A 15,794-nucleotide genomic window follows, 5' to 3' on the forward strand; every position below is an offset into this window, starting at 1 on the left:
CCCTTTAATTAATTTTAATGGGCTTTTGCTTCAGCAGCTGGCCGACAACGAAAACTTAAATAATTAAAAATTGCACGCAATGTTTACAATTAGGAATAGGCAGCATTTGACGAGCTCACACTCGCGGGCAACGCAACATCTTCGAAGACAAGAAGACAACGGCACGTGAAGATTGGGCGCGTCCTTGCTATGTGTCCTGGCGCTGCTGCATGTGACATGTGGCATGTGGCCCGTCAATGGCTGCGAAGGGAGTCCTCAGTTTGGCATTGTGTTTGGAAATCAAGTCAAGTTGTGAATCGCCACTACTCTAGCTGAACAAGTTGTTGTTCAAATTGTTCCCGCTCCATCACGTATAGTCTGTGCGCCATGTGCCCTGTAGATGCCAAGAAAGAGAGAGAGAGAGAGAGAGAGAGAGAGAGAGAGACGAGAAATACAAATATTAGCAAACAATATTTAATTCTCTTATACGATAGAAATAAATTCTCTTATATGTTTATGACGCGACTACTCACCATCGAGCTGAGACCCAAGTGATAGGGCTGAGAGTGGGGCACAACACCGCCCCCAAGGGAGCCTGCCGTGGAGAAGCCACCCTGCAGTCCACTGGAGGCACCCAATGCGCCCATGCCGCCGGTATACCAGCTGCCATGCATATGCGCATGTGCCGGATGCAGTCCGCTGGAAAGGTGTCCATGTTGCGCTGGAAGGACAAAGCAGAATTCGTATTGTGGTTTAGCAGGCTGGCCATGAAGCAGCCAATGTTAGTTGATGCTCACCCATGGATGCGGAGAAGCCGCCGCCAAAACCTTTCGATGGATCGAGCGGCTTGAAATCGCCCATGCCCAAATGGCCGCCCATTGGTAGACAGCCGCCGCCCAAGCCCTTTTTCTTCTTCGACTTGGAGCTGAGCTTGCGATTACGCGTCTGTATGCCCTCCTTTTTCATGGTAAGTGGACGATTGACCTGCAAAACAATGTAGAAGAAGAAGAAGAAGAAATGGCAGCTGTTGTTAGTGGGTGTTTTGTTGCGAATAGGGAAAATCAATAAACTGTGTCTGCCGCTGGGCAGCGGCAGCAGCAACTAAAATGGGTCAAATTTATGCAAATTCATGGTGAAGCCCTCTTGGCCGGAAATGCCGCTAACTGCACACGCTGTCTGTTGCAAACGCACTGTGCCGCTGTGCTGAGTGGCAACCGGGAACCGGGAAGTGAAAATGAAGTATTACAAGCATTTCTACACGATCAGATAAGCGACATTTGCGAATGCGATTAGTTGGCGCTGATAGCAAACGACGACGGACGGCACAGCACCCGGGCAAACAATTTTTTTTATATTTGTATTTTTATTTTGTTTTTTTTTGTGAGTCGCTCAGCTTTGGCCATTGTTGAGGCTGCTGCTGCCTGCCTGCCGCTTCATATGCAATTTCTTATCACTTGCGAACATCTAGGCAACAACAGCAACAACAGCAGCAGCAACAACAACAACAACGCCGCCTCATTGCGCTACAATTACAATATTGAGTTACCCATTTGCCGAGGCTGCGCCGACGACAAAAGAAAGAAAAGTTACATTATGTATGGTATATTGTCGTACTTAGAGTTGAGTGCAACAGCCCTCTCTCTCTCTCTCTCTCTCTCTCTCTGTCTAACTTTCGGCTACCTGGGCGTGAATTACGACATTATTGTGCCTCTTTTTTTGTTGCAATGCAAACACAGAAATTGTTAAATTGCTGGCAATTGTTGGTGAGTGCGGATTTGTTTGCTGCCTGGCGAGGGTTGATTGTGTAATGCGAACAAGAAAAACAAGGGCAAACCAGAGCAAAACGTATCACTTACAGTGATGCGATGCTGAATTGGACGATCGGCGGCGGTAATTGATAGTCTCTCTCTGGTCTCTGCCGCTCCCTAGTGTTTAGCACAAATTGTGGCAATTAGCAACTCGCCAGCTGCTGCTCACAAAGCTTTAATTGATATGCAGCCGAAGCTGAAGCAGCAGCAACATCAACAGCAGCAGCAGCAACAGCAGCAGCAGCAACAGCAGCAGCAGCAGCAGAGACTAAACAAAGCATAAAGTTGTTAATGTGTTCGGGGCCCTGGCGTTGCTCATTAAGGAATTCAGCAGAAAACTCACTCAAAGCGCAGCACAGATTCTTATGCATAAAATCTTAATCGAGCATGCAAACGATTGCCTGGCATGGTGCATATGGAAAGGGGAGTAAGCAACACGCGCCGCTGCAGTTGACTTGCAATTTGACAGGCGGAAAAGATAGCCGAGTGGGTGGACCACACATGCATTAGGGAGATAAAGAGAGACAGTGAGAGAGAGAGACAGAATGATAGTCAGACAGGCTGCTGAATAGATAGTACAGAGCTGTACCCTGTTGTTGGTAAATTGACTGAGACGGCGCCAGGCTATGGCTCTGGCTCTGTCCCTGGTTCTGATTCTCTTTTCTCAGTTCTCTGGCACTCTCGGCGTTCCGTTAGGTCACCTTTAAATATATGCGACATATATCATGTTGACGCCACAGGATACTCAGCAGCTGCAGCAAAGCGCAGCAGGAGTTGATTAACTGCTGCTGATAACAACAAAAACAGGACGTGTGTGCGTTGTGTGCGCTGCGACGGCAAGTGTCTCATTTGCTGTTAATTAGCAGTTTTCTGCAGCCACATTTTCCAGTGAACTGCGTGAAGACACGCGTAACGTTTAGCCCCCCACTCGCGCCAAAGAAGAGGGGGCAACTAAATGCAGTCAGCATTTCCATAAAATGTGCCAATCACGTGGCCAGATCGCTCAGCAGCAAAAGAGGCCCACACAAGCCGACAACGGCAACGACAACGATGGCGGCCAAATGACAAACGAATTGAATTGAAATGAACTGCCAGCTAGGCTAGGTTGCAGCTACAACAACAACATCAACAACAACAAACAGCTGAGCCCTGAGAAATGCAAAAAGCAGCGCTGATTGGCATCTTATCAAGATGGGACACTGTCCAATTGAAAGAACATTTTTGCAAAATAATTTTCGCTGCTATGAATGCGCAGGCACATGTGTTAGCTACCATGCATGTGTATGTGTGTGTGTAGGCCATTAGCTAGCACACACACACATAGACACACACACACACACACACACTGACAGTCACCCAGCTAGTGGGCTATTTTGGCGCATTGCTCATACGCCGCGTTGCAAGCAGCCGCCGCTTTCAGTGTTTACAAGCTTACAAATCAGATTAGATATATGGAGCATTCAATGTATGTAAATATGTGTATTGCGCTCACTTTGATATATGAGCATAGATATGTGTGTGTATATATATATCTACCCCAGTCGGACTTCGCCTTTGACCACGCTCAATTAATACATTTCGCCGCGTCGATTACCATCGAAATCGGCAAATTCAGCATTTCAATTGCAGAATTAGTTGCAGAAGCCACAGTTTAATTAGTTTGCGGCACTCGCTGAATAGACACAGGTTGCCCATCATCATTTTAAGGAGCCACTGACATGTAAATGTGCTAAAAGTTCAAGTGATTTTTCTCAAAACTTTTCCACATTCTACAAAACTCATTAAAAGCTGACTGCAGGCATTACGCAAAAAGAAAAGGAAAAACAAGGACATTAAAGAAAGCAAAAGAACAAAAATGAAATTTTAAATGAATGCTTGACTAGAAAATATCCTACAGCTATTTAATGAATAACCTCAAAATTTAAAATATGACAATAATAAAAACAATCTGTATATAAATAAAATTCCATAAGTCCATAAATTGTATATTAAGAAAATATGATTCACGTTGACTGCATCAAGTAAATACTGGATTCCTTATAGCTTTGATATCCTTTAGTTTTTTGAAAATCTATAATATATACAATACAAGATAGAGTTCAACAATGCGAAGATACCCTCTCGAGCTAGTTAAATATTCACAGGGTATACAAATCGCGCAGACTTAGCTCAAGCGCTTATGCGCTGTCCCTGTTTGGTTTTGGCTAATGAATATTTAATAAGCCAGAAGTTGGTCAAAACAACCCTCGAAAAAAATGGGGGCGAATGAGGTAAGGGCGCGAAAATGTTATTAAATCTAGTTTCCACATGGCTCGACAGCATCTACTATATCATTGGCTGCATTTCGGAAGGGGACAATGTGAGGCGGAGAATCAACTCAGTGAGCTGTAGTCTATTACATAAATTACGCCAATTTCTGGTACCCTTCGCCGTTGGCGTTGCCGTTGCCGTCGCCGTTTGCCGTCGCACGCGTTAGCCATAATAAAATCAAAGCTTATCGCGTTTTCACAGCCAAACACCAGACGCTTATCTTGCAACAACAACAACCACTACGGGCATCTTTAAATAATCATCAACAATTCATCATCGGGGTTGCTGCTGTTGCTGCTGTTTGCTGGTGCAACCTGCCACCCTCTGTGGCAACGGACAAAAGAGGGCGTTCGGCGATGGGGAGTACACTTCATTTTTGTCACTTTTAATCTGTGTGTGTTTCCCGTGAGCGCAGGCAACGTTTGTCAGCTTCCGTTGGAACTCGGAACGCTCGAGTGGCCCGAGTCGCTGTTAAATGTTGCGTTAAATCGCTTAAGCGTTTAACGAGGGTTAAGAGCGAACACAAAAAAAAAAAATAAAGAATCACAAATCGATGAGGCGCTCAGGGTGGGGGCTTGAATACTGATTTATATATATTTATATATATGTGTGTGTCTCTATAGCCATTTAGTTATTTGACTTTCTACTTACGTTGTGCAGCTTGTAGTACAATCCGCAGGCATTGCAAACAGGTTCGCCGCTGGCATTGCGTCGCCAAAGGGTTGTGGTTGTGGTCTTGCAATTGGCGCAGGATGTGCCCGCCCGCTTGGCCGCGCTCTGCAGCGACTGTAATGTCTGTAAATACAAAAAGAACAAAAAGAAAAACGGAAAGAAATTTGGTTAGTTAGTTGGTTATGCGCTTATTATTGGGGTTGGCTGGCAAGGGTAAATAAAATTGATTATGCTAATGTCGCACGCCCACAAATATGTTGGCGCGCTAATTGAACGGTGCCAAAACTAACGCACCCAAAAACAATCATGTATATATGTGTATATATGTGTAAACAGGTATGTGCATAGGATACTGGTCTGTTCTGTTCTGCTCTTTTCTGTTCTGTTCTGTACGTCGCCTGGCCTGGACAGGCAAACAAAGTTGCTCGACACACCAGGCAACAACATTTTTTAAATGGCATGCGAGAGGCAACTTGGGGCCTTTAACAGCAGCATCAATTCATTAAAATGACAATTTTTACAAAACTGCCCAAAAACAACAGCAGCAACAATAACAACAACAACAACAACAACAGCAACAACTGGGGAGCATGTCTGCGCCACGCTTAAATTTCCACGAATTGGCTACAAGAACCGTAGCCCCAAACTCGAGACCCAAACATTGTCTGCTGTGCCTCGTTTTCAAGCAAACATCCAGGGAGCCCAGAACCCACAACCACAACAAGAATCCAGACCCAAAGTCTGTAGTCTAAAGTCTTTTTGGTATCTTGTCTGCGCCTCTGTCTCAAACTCAGCCTCAGTCTCAGTCTCTGTCGCAGTTTCCGAGTCTCATCCTCTAGCTCTGCAGCTTTCAGCTTTTGGCTTATGTTCATGTTGCTCGTACCACAACAACAATAACAACAACAACAACCACAGCATGAAGAAGGAGAACACATTGCAACGCGGCCCTAAACTGGCGTTGATCATGTTTGACTTTGATTTTTAATTGTTGCCCCTGCCTCCGCCACAGTTAGCTTGCTTGTGGCTCACCTGTTCTGGTTTCTTTTCTTTGGCTGCCTGGCTGGCTTGCTGCACGCTGCCATTAACATAAATCAGAGGTCATACCCCAAAAGACTCCGTCCAACTTCAGTATCTGCAGATAGTCTGAATTTTTTGTATTTTTTGTTTGGTTTTCTTTTGGTGATGGTGGTGGTGGTGGTGGTGGTGGCACTGGTGTTGTGTTAACGAGCTTGTAACAATTTCACATACAGACAGCTCCGACTGCTAAATCGAAGTCGAAATGTGCGAGAATTCAAAATGAATTTCCAACGCCTACAAAATGCCCAACTCGAGGTAATTATGTGGCCGCAAACAGCAGTGACAAGCTGGTCAAAAAGCCTAAGCCGTTGCAAACACACATACAAATGTATATAAATTAAGTTGTAAACATGATGCAGCAACAAAACGCACTAAGCAGGCAGAAAAGCAAACAACTACAAAATGTAGCAATTCGCCTTTGCATTCCAAGTCTCAATTCCCTTTAACCAGGCCAACTGGATGAGGTGCTAAATTGCAGAGAATTGAATTTTTGTGTCCTGTTGGTGTTGCTGCTTTTGCTGTTTTGTGGCCGCTTTAAACAGCACTGTTAGTTAACAGTGCCTCATAATGTGGCAAAATAAATCAATGTCAGCCAGAGCTTATACAGTAATTGTACTGGTTGGGAGTGTGTGTGTGGGGGGAGGGGGGAGCAAAGTTGAGGGTGTCGTCGCATTGACAAACTGTCAAACATTGTCAGGGCGCAATTTAATTGAAATGCAAAAAGCGCAAGCGCCAACAGTCAGACAACAATAATAACAACAACAACAACAATGACAACGACAACAAGTCACATACAAGATGGCGCTTGTGATAAATAATAGTATACAAAAGCGGAATACAATGCAATGAATTCCCATATACACACATACATATGTATATATGAATATAATTATTCATGTGTTTGTCTTGTGAGTCAATCAATTTTAATTTCTCAATGCGCTTAGGCATGACAAAATGCGCTTATTTTTATTTTTGTTGCCACCTTGCATTGATTTATTTGAATTGCAACGGCGCACAGCACAAAATGTCTGCATTCCACAAAATGGCGACTTGGCTTGAGTTGTGCATTTTGAAATTGTTTATAACAATTTATGCAAATTGTGTGTTTTGTTTTTCTTTTCAAAAGCAGCAGCACATTTAAATGTTTAATTAAAAACCAACAAAACGCACAACAACAAAAAAAATGTGCCACGAAAATTGTGTAAAGCAAATGAAAAGCGTTGCCGACAAAAGTAAATACTTATGTATACAACGAAGGGGGCGGGAGGAGGGATGGGGTGGCAGTTCTGCTGAGAGGTGCTGGGTCAGACAACACAGCTACAGTTCTATTTATTGCGCAGCTTTTGTGCGCCTTGGATGGCAATGCCCTTTTCCATCTAAGATATCGCACCAAAGGCAGCACTCAGTCCCATTCTTGCCACAGAGCGAGATAGTCAGAGAGACAGAGATAGGGAGAGAAAGAGAGAGAGAGAGAGAGGGAGAGAGAGAGAGAGATGCTGCCCAGTAAATGTTACGTTTATCTCAGTGTAACATCTTTCACTTGAGGGCAGAGGCAACGTCTGTATAAGTATGTATTATACGTGCTATCTGTATCTGTGTATATATGCTATGTATCTGTAGCTGTATTTGTATTATATATATATATATATAAATGTATGTGTGTGCGTATTACCCCACTGCCCACACAGAGACAGACATTTTATCAGCTCGTTTTTTTTTATATATTTTTTTTTTTGCTTTATCTGACAAAACATTCATTAAATTGTTCGCAGCCAGCGCAAAAAGTCGTTTGCAGTTACTGCCTGCCAACCCCCAGCGCTGAATTTGCCCTTTGGGGGTTGTTTTGGAGCAGCCCCCACAACGCACACACATACACACACACACACACAAACAGACCGATACACAAAGAGAAGATGGCAAAAGATAGCGCCCAGATCTCTGAGGCAGCAGCGCAACGAAATTTTCTATATCTGATGCTGGCTTTGACTTGGGTAACTGTCAGTGTGGTTGCGTGGTTTGGGTGGTGTTTTTTGGGTGGTTGCCAAACGAAACGAAATAAAATGAAAACGACAAAGCTGTAACAAAATGTCCAAACCATAACAGTTACATTTAGACGAGTGTGCAGCCCTATATATATATATATATATTTAGATATATATGTATATATTTATGTATACGCACTCAGGCGCCTCCTTTTGTTGTTGTCTGTCGTGCTGTGCAGAAAATATATGCACATATGTATTCAACAAAAAGAGAATATAAACCGTAGAAATAAAACTTGTGCGACTGTGAAATTTAATTTAAAAATTCAAATTTCGTTTGCGGCAGGACAAAATGGACTCGACTGACTCTTTTATTTATTTTTTATTTTTTTTGCTTTTCATGTCCTGGCTCATTTCCTTTGCAGGCGGATTCGTTTTGCTGAGCCCCAGCCACATGCTGTTCGTCGCTGAGGCGTGGCAAACGCAGGCTGTTGCTCTGGCATTTCATTTCTTTATATATTTTTTTTATTTGGTTGAAGGGTTGTCAAACACGGCTCGTTGATTGGCTTCGTTTGCGACGCAAGTTTGCCACACATTTGCTTAATTAATACATCAGCTTAGCTTATTTTTCTGGCACGCACAAAGAAAGCAAAAAAGCTATTGCTAAAATCACACCTGCCGCTAAAAGCTACTAAAAAATCAATAAAATGTTTTTACTGAACCGGCCAAAAATAAGAGAATCAACAAAAATAACAGCAACGACAAGCTATTAATGTCGCTCATTAATGCTGCTCAATGAATTTTACGATGCTTTTGGAGCTAGTGTTGTGGCTACAACTTGTCGCATGGAAATTTGTTGCCAGACAGCGCCCAAAAGGTTTCGGTCTTATGCATTTTAAACAGCAACAACAACACTGACAACTAACATGGTCAAGTGAAGGCAAACCAGTCGCAGTACTCGAGCTCTATTCCCGTTCCTGTTCCGATTTGTGAAGGCATGAAAATCGTCATTAATATTTGTCACTGGACATTGCAAACTGCATATATAAATTATAGAACCTGGCTAGAAGTAGCCTGCCTGCCCGTTGGCCAGCTGCTGTCACCAAAATGAATGTGCGCTTAGCACGCGCTTTTCCGACCCCTTCGACTTGGACTGGGCTGCGTGCCTGGACACATTTTCACATATATGTATATTGTCTGGCCAAAATGAAAGGGTTAGAAATGCAACCCTTTTGGGTCAGGCCTTGTGCGCCCCTGTGCAAATTATGCCTTTGCATATTAAATAGGTTTTGTATGTATTTTCAACCCGTTCACATTTAACGTAAAGCTCGTAAAGCACCTCAAGGCTGGCAAAAGACTTGTGAGCCAGGGTAGCCTTAACAAGCAGGACGCGGCCTTAATCATCTGCGACCCGCGCATACAGACTCCAATAGCTCTCTTTCTCTCTCACTGCATCTCTTTCTCTATCTCTGTCTATCTGGCTGTGTGAGAGCCTGTTTCATTATATTATTGGCACGCCCAGTTTTGCGGCTGCGGCTGCGCTTCATATCGTTAATTTTTAATTGATCTGTGTTGGAGCACAAAGTTGCAGTCGAGTTGGTTCAGGTTCGTCAGATTGTGCCCCAAAGCAGAGCAGCAGGAGACATGAATCCCGTTTGGCTGCCCCCGTCACCCGGTTCAAGTGCATTTTAATGGCATTAGGCTGCCCACTTGATGAAATGAGCGCGCTCTTAACAAGATCCTAGCGCCCCAAAAAGAAAAAAAAAACAAAACAAAAAAAAAAGGAGAACAAAATCAGAAAACATATTGCTCTCGCCGCTGGCTCAGGTCCACAAAATCAAACCCAGGCGACTTAATGCGCTCGATTGCGTATACGCCCCATTTGCAGAACGTGCATTGAACTTTTACTTGGCCTCAGTTGTTGATGTTGTTAATGTTGTTATTGCTTGTTGTGTTGCCGTTGAAGTTGCCTCTTGCTTTAGTTTTGATTCGTTTTGTTCTTGCTGTTGTTGTTGTTGTTGTAGTTGTTGTTGCTTTATCGATCGCTTTGACTTTGACTTTCATTTGGCGCGCATTTTGGTAACTTGATTTATACGCACAGCGTCTGCGTCTTGCATTTAATTTTTGGCGTCACTGCCTCCAGAATTGTGAGCCCTGCTTTCAGATTTTTTTTTTTTTTTTAATACGCGTTATGCGCGAAATTCCCACGCCAAAGGGCTACCAATTCAATTCGATACAGTTTCGATTCGAGCGTCTATCGCACATATGGCGCACACACAATGCGAGCGAAAATGTGTTAATTAGAATTTCGGGCTATTTGTGTTGTTGCTGTGTTATTCGAGCTTTTGATAAGCATAGCTTATCCATAAAAAAAAAAAACTGTCGAGTCAGCGTTTGTCAATCACTTGACGCCAGTTAAATTTATTGATGTTTGTGGCTTAAAGTTCAGCTAGTTGGTCTCTGGCTTGTGGCTGTTGTTGCTGCTGCTGTTGATGTGACTGGACAGCGTGTTGCCTAACATTTAAAAAGTCCACTTGGATGGTAACCAAACTAGAAACTGATTTTCTATACACATTTTTGAGAGTAATGCTTTTTAGTTTATTGTTAATTTTTTTAGTTTTTAAATATTTCCCAGATTTATTACAATTTTTTTCCCAGCGATTAACAATAAGTTAAGTGGAGATAGAGTGCCTATTTGCTTTGAGAATTTTCGGATTTTCCAAGTAAATAATATTTTTCTATCCGTTTGCTGAATTACAAATGTAATTTTTATTAACATCTCGCGATTATTTTTTTTTAGTGCGACCTTATATAATAACCGCGAACATATAAATTTCTTACATATCTTTATATGAACATTTCGATTTTGTTTTGACCAATTAAGCAATACTTCTAAGTGAGGGCATTTGAAATGAAAAGTGATATGTTTAATAGCCGTTAAGCGGCGACTAACGCAAGTTTGTTGTTGGTGTTGTTTCGCTTGTTGTCGGCGTTGAAATACGCCTTTGATAAATAATTAATTAAGCGTCTTTGGAGGCACTTAAATTATACATTTATAAATGATTGTGCCAAGTGTTGATGTGTTTATTGTTACAACGACTCTGGCAACAACAGCAACAGAGCCAGCTCAAGCTGCAAATGGCAATTGCAAGTTGTTGCCGTTGCCGTTGCCGTTGCCATTGCCGTTAGTGCTTGGCAATCTTTGCATGCAAATGATAGAAGGCAACGTAATAAGCATAAAAATAAACAATTTTGCATCGCTTAACAACAAAATGTATATACGAGTGCACAGAAACAATCGCGACAACAACAAATGCAAGCGTTTTGTTCAATTTATTGTGTGAAAATTCGCATAAATTAAAAAATGAAACAAAAAGAAATAAAAAAAACTGCAAACAGCGGCATAAATATTATGCAGAATGTAAGCAACGCTCGAGCACCGCTCCCCACCTCCTGTATGCCCTCGGCTCCCTCCTGCTATAGGGTTTGACTAACACATGCCGCTTATATTTATATTTATATAAGTCACGATTGCTTGGCTGGTGTTGTTGTTATTGTTGCAGTTTTGAGATGCGCCTGCAGTTGACCTTAACAGCTGTGTTCCTAAGCATTTAACATGCATTTGCAATTAGGCGTAGTCATAGCCTGAAGACCACGTCCAAATGTGACAAATCCGTTGAAGGTTGCAGCAATTGGGCTTGGCCTGGACTTGCCACAGAGCCTGCGGCAGAGAGTGGCGCATACAACTACTTTTTGGGCCTTATAATTAAATGCAATTATTGAAACGCCAGCGGCCGAAAAAATAAAAACAAAAAAAAAAAGGAAAAAGAAAAAATAACGAACAACAATGAGCAACAACAAGAACTGCAAACATATGTAAGCGAAGGCGACGGAGTCGTTGTTGTTGCAGGCTAAAATACATAAATTAAAAATTTGCATTGTTCTGTTTCAGCAACAGCAACAGCAAAAGCAACAACAAAGAATTTTCTGTATGCTGCTCAAAGTTACGACTTGTTGACTGTTTTCATACAATTCGGAAATTTAATTAAAGGCGACCGAGCAGACAATGAGATGCGCAAACCACAGTCGTTCAGCGGGGCAGGTGCAGTTGGCCAAGTGGTCAATGTCCAGAGCGAAATACGTATGTATGTATGTAAAACTTCAAGCTTGTTGTCTTGACCCTCAGAGCTTTAGCGAAATCAATACAATTGCCACCCAGCACGAGCAGCAATCGAATCGCAAACGATTTCAATGGCAGCGCCCCAAAACAATTGAATTGCATATCAAAGAGTGAGCGAGAGAGCCACAGGCGATGCGGCCCTTCAAAAAAAAAAAAAGAAGAAGGACATTGATGTGCTGCATCCTGTTTTTGTGTGTGTGAGCGTGCAAGCAGTCACTATACCATAAGTCAGCATCGGCGCACATAAATTTTAATTTGTTGCATATTTTGTCAACGAGAAATCAACAAACACCTTAAGCAACAACAGCAACAACAGCAACAACAAACACTATTCGAGTTGCCTCCAGCTGTGAATTTCTTGGGAATTCCCTGTGATTGCTCCGTTGCCACGTCAGTATTTAGTTTTGTTTTTGTTTTTATTTTTTTCTCCTCTTCTGTTGGATCCAATAATGGTTTATTTATGTTAATGTTATGCAATCAAAATGCATACGATTTAAATCCCAATAAAAAATCAACGCCAACAGCCAAGACACAAACCTCACTGCCAAACTGCAGTTAACGTTGCTTGTCGTTGTCGTTGTTGTTGTTGTCGTTGTTGTTGTTTTTGCTTATTTGGTTTTTACGCATGTTTAATGGACTAATTTTGTATAAGCAACAGCAACGTTGAGCTGTGCTGCGCAGTTGCTTTCTCTTTCACACGCAGTGACAGCGTGTGAGTTCGTTGCTTAAGTCTTTCGTTTTGGGCTGAGCTTGCTGCTGTTGCTGTTGATGTAGTTGGCGCCAGGGCAACCTTCGGACGGACAGCGTTACATATATTTTCATAGTTTGTTGCTGTTGATGCGCGCGCCCGATAAAAAACGATAATGTGCCTCGACCAACTAGACACAGACACAGACACAGACAAAGGAGTCGAAGAGTAGGAGGTGGGCACAGCCAGGCAAAGGTAGAATCACAGCTATCTCCATAACCCACACAAAAAAGAAGAAAAAAAAAACGACTGTGGCTGCTGCCTGATTATGTTTTTAGTGCGTTAAGTGATAATGATGATGCGCCTTGATTGTTATCAGCCAAAGCGTTCACTCAGCTCAGCTGCAATCAAGACGCCAGATAGTCAGAAAAATTATAATTAAATACATACATACATATGCATATATTTATGCGTTTGTATATGTTGACTGTGCTGTGTTATGTTCTTGGAATTATTATGACATTTGAGAACTTTCACGCTGTTTTTTATGGCTTTTGGCGACAGAAACGTGCGCTGAGATTGATGCGCCAGCAAATTCCCAGGAATACAGTTTATAAATTTATTGATCAATTTGTGGCAATGTGTGGAAGCAGCACACAGCGGGGTGGCACAATTAGAAATATATGTATGTATATAGAGAGAGAGAGCAAGTTTAGCTTACCAGTCTTCGCTTTGGCTTGATCAAGGGCCGATTCTGTCCATTCATTTTATAGTAGAGTCCGCACGCATTGCACAGATAATGTCCAGTTCCATCGCGTCGCCACAGTGGTGTTGAGGTCGCACCACAGTTAACGCACTCGCGGCCCTCTGCAAAAACAAAAGAAATTTCATGAAATTTAGTAAATAACTTTAATAAGGCTTTTTTGTTTTTAAAAATTTGTTTTCGTTTTTTTTTTTTGTATATTAGCAAAAACTGATGCTTAATCCAAGTGCAGGCAACAGCAGCAAAAACAATGGGGCAGCTTGTTAAACAATAACAGCAACAGCAACAACACTAACAACGACAACAACAGCGTTGTGCGGCACACATTTTCCAGCTGTTTCTCAGTCATTTTTTTTATTTTTTTGGTTTTATTTTTTCGACTGCTTTTTTTCTCAGTTTTTGTTTTTGCCTTTTGTAGTTGTTGCTCTTTTTGTTGTTGTTGTTGTTGGCATAAAACGCATGGAAGCGGAAATGATGGATTCGCTGGCAATGGGGTCTGCGCTCTTAGGTCTGGGGTCTGGGGCTGCAGCGCTGCCCTCCTTGCTGACTCTACACATTTTAATTAAGCAGCGCCGCAACGTCGTCGTCGTCGTCGTCATCATCGTCGTCATCGTCGTCGGTTCTAGTGACTGCAATCGGCTCTAACTCCCTCTCCACGCGGCCTATTAGCAGCGAGCTGCTCTCCTAACTGTTTCGCTTTGCAGGGCCGCAAACGCAACTCATTTGAATAACTTTAGGCATAATTTGTAAGCGACTTGACTTGGGTTCGGTTTGGAAATGAAGTTGCAAATGTAACGCGTTATTAACGTTCGTATTACAGTTGCCTTTTGTCTTTGTTGTTGGTAATTTGGCCTTTATACATACGCTTATTTGCTCGTGTTGATATTTGTATATTCTTCGTCTTCGCATTTAATGACGCCACTAAATGGGCTTCATTATATCGTTTGTTTTTCTCTGGCTTTGCTTGTTTTGAAATTGAAATTCAGTCATAAAAGCTCAGACATCAAACTGTGGGCCGACCTCAGCCAAAAGATTTAACGCTACTTTCAGCCCGAAAAAGCCAATTTGGCCAGCATATTTGTGCTATGTAATTAATTAACGGTGAGTTTTACATGGTCACATGAGCATAACTTTTATTCCTTTTGTTTTTTTTTTGTTGTTGTTTTTTTTCCATTTGTTTTTATTGAATATTAGCGGTCACACCCAGAGCAGTGGGTCAGGCAGTAGTCGGTGGTGCTCATTAAGTGCGTTGTCAACTCGTTGCCTGCCCAAATCCCATTAGACAACATTCTGATGACAGAAACTTTGTTGGCGTGTATTTTTTTATTTACTTTTGGTTTTTAAGAGCTTTACGTGATTTGGTGCTGTTTATAGTGGGTTCGACACAGCAGGACAATCACACGTGTCCTGCTCCTGCTGCTGCTGCTGTTGCTGTTGCTGTTGCTCTAGTGCGTTCTATTCTCCTGCTGTCCTGCTGGCATGCCAAGCATTTTGTTTTCGAGCTTTCAAAGAAATTAAATTAAACGTTCTGCGTGTTTGGTGGCCCACAGCGGGCATCGCGCATTGTCCACATCAGCAACAACAACAAACGCAACCACCACAGCCACAGCAACCCCACCCACGCACTCGCCAGGGGCGCGTTAAATAAACAGTTCATTTGTTTCCATTTAATCGCAACTTTACTTTGCTTTTTTGTGTACACATAAATATATATATATATATGTATATCTTTTTATAGCGCGTGTACTTGATATTTTTATCTGCTCGCTTTCGTTTTCGTTTTCTTTTTTTCTTTTTTTCTTTTTTATTTATTTTTTTTATTTTTTTTTGTTGTGCGACTTTTTTAATTGCCGCACATTTGGCACTGGGCGTTATTTGGTTTTTAGTTTTTGTCTTATTTTTGGGGGGCTGCGTAACAAAGGCCCGAAGCCAAATTGCCGCCAATCAAAAAGGCAACACCCACTAAATAAAAATTGCATAAATTATATGAAAGTCGCTGAAATTGTTTTCAGTTATTTGTTTGACTTGACTTGCACATTTTTTTTAGCTATATTTGTTTGAATTGACTTTGAGCTTTATCAAGAGTTCTGCAAATAGTTTTCAATAGCGGCTGTGACAACTCCTTTTATAGATAATTTTAAATTGAAATTTCTTGTTGATAACATATTTTAGCTATTAATTTTTTGTTATTATATTTAAAACCACCTAAGTTTTATTTTGGACAATAATTTTTGATAATTATAATAACTGATCAAACTAAAAGACTAAAACTTTTCTGCAAATATTTTTCACCTTTTATTATCAAGAAATTGTTTTCTTCTGGATAAATTTATTT

General features: G+C 41.8%; 1 protein-coding gene across 2 annotated transcripts in view; it reads right to left on the reverse strand.

Annotated features, from left to right (window-relative positions):
- The window catches only part of LOC6563080 (GATA-binding factor C), a 34,244-nt gene continuing 18,450 nt past the window's right edge, over window positions 1–15,794 (reverse strand). For both annotated transcript variants that reach the window (XM_043214953.1, XM_001990236.3), the window contains exons 4-8: window positions 13,418–13,563; window positions 4,749–4,892; window positions 777–963; window positions 513–700; window positions 1–373 (exon numbers count right to left, since the gene is read on the reverse strand). In XM_043214953.1, the coding sequence (XP_043070888.1) occupies window positions 347–373; window positions 513–700; window positions 777–963; window positions 4,749–4,892; window positions 13,418–13,563 (692 nt within the window). In that variant the 3' untranslated portion in view covers window positions 1–346. The remainder of the gene's footprint in view (window positions 374–512; window positions 701–776; window positions 964–4,748; window positions 4,893–13,417; window positions 13,564–15,794) is intronic.

The sequence above is a fragment of the Drosophila grimshawi genome, unplaced genomic scaffold, assembly GCF_018153295.1.
Source record: "Drosophila grimshawi isolate 15287-2541.00 unplaced genomic scaffold, ASM1815329v1 contig_311, whole genome shotgun sequence".
NCBI lineage: Eukaryota > Metazoa > Arthropoda > Insecta > Diptera > Drosophilidae > Drosophila > Drosophila grimshawi.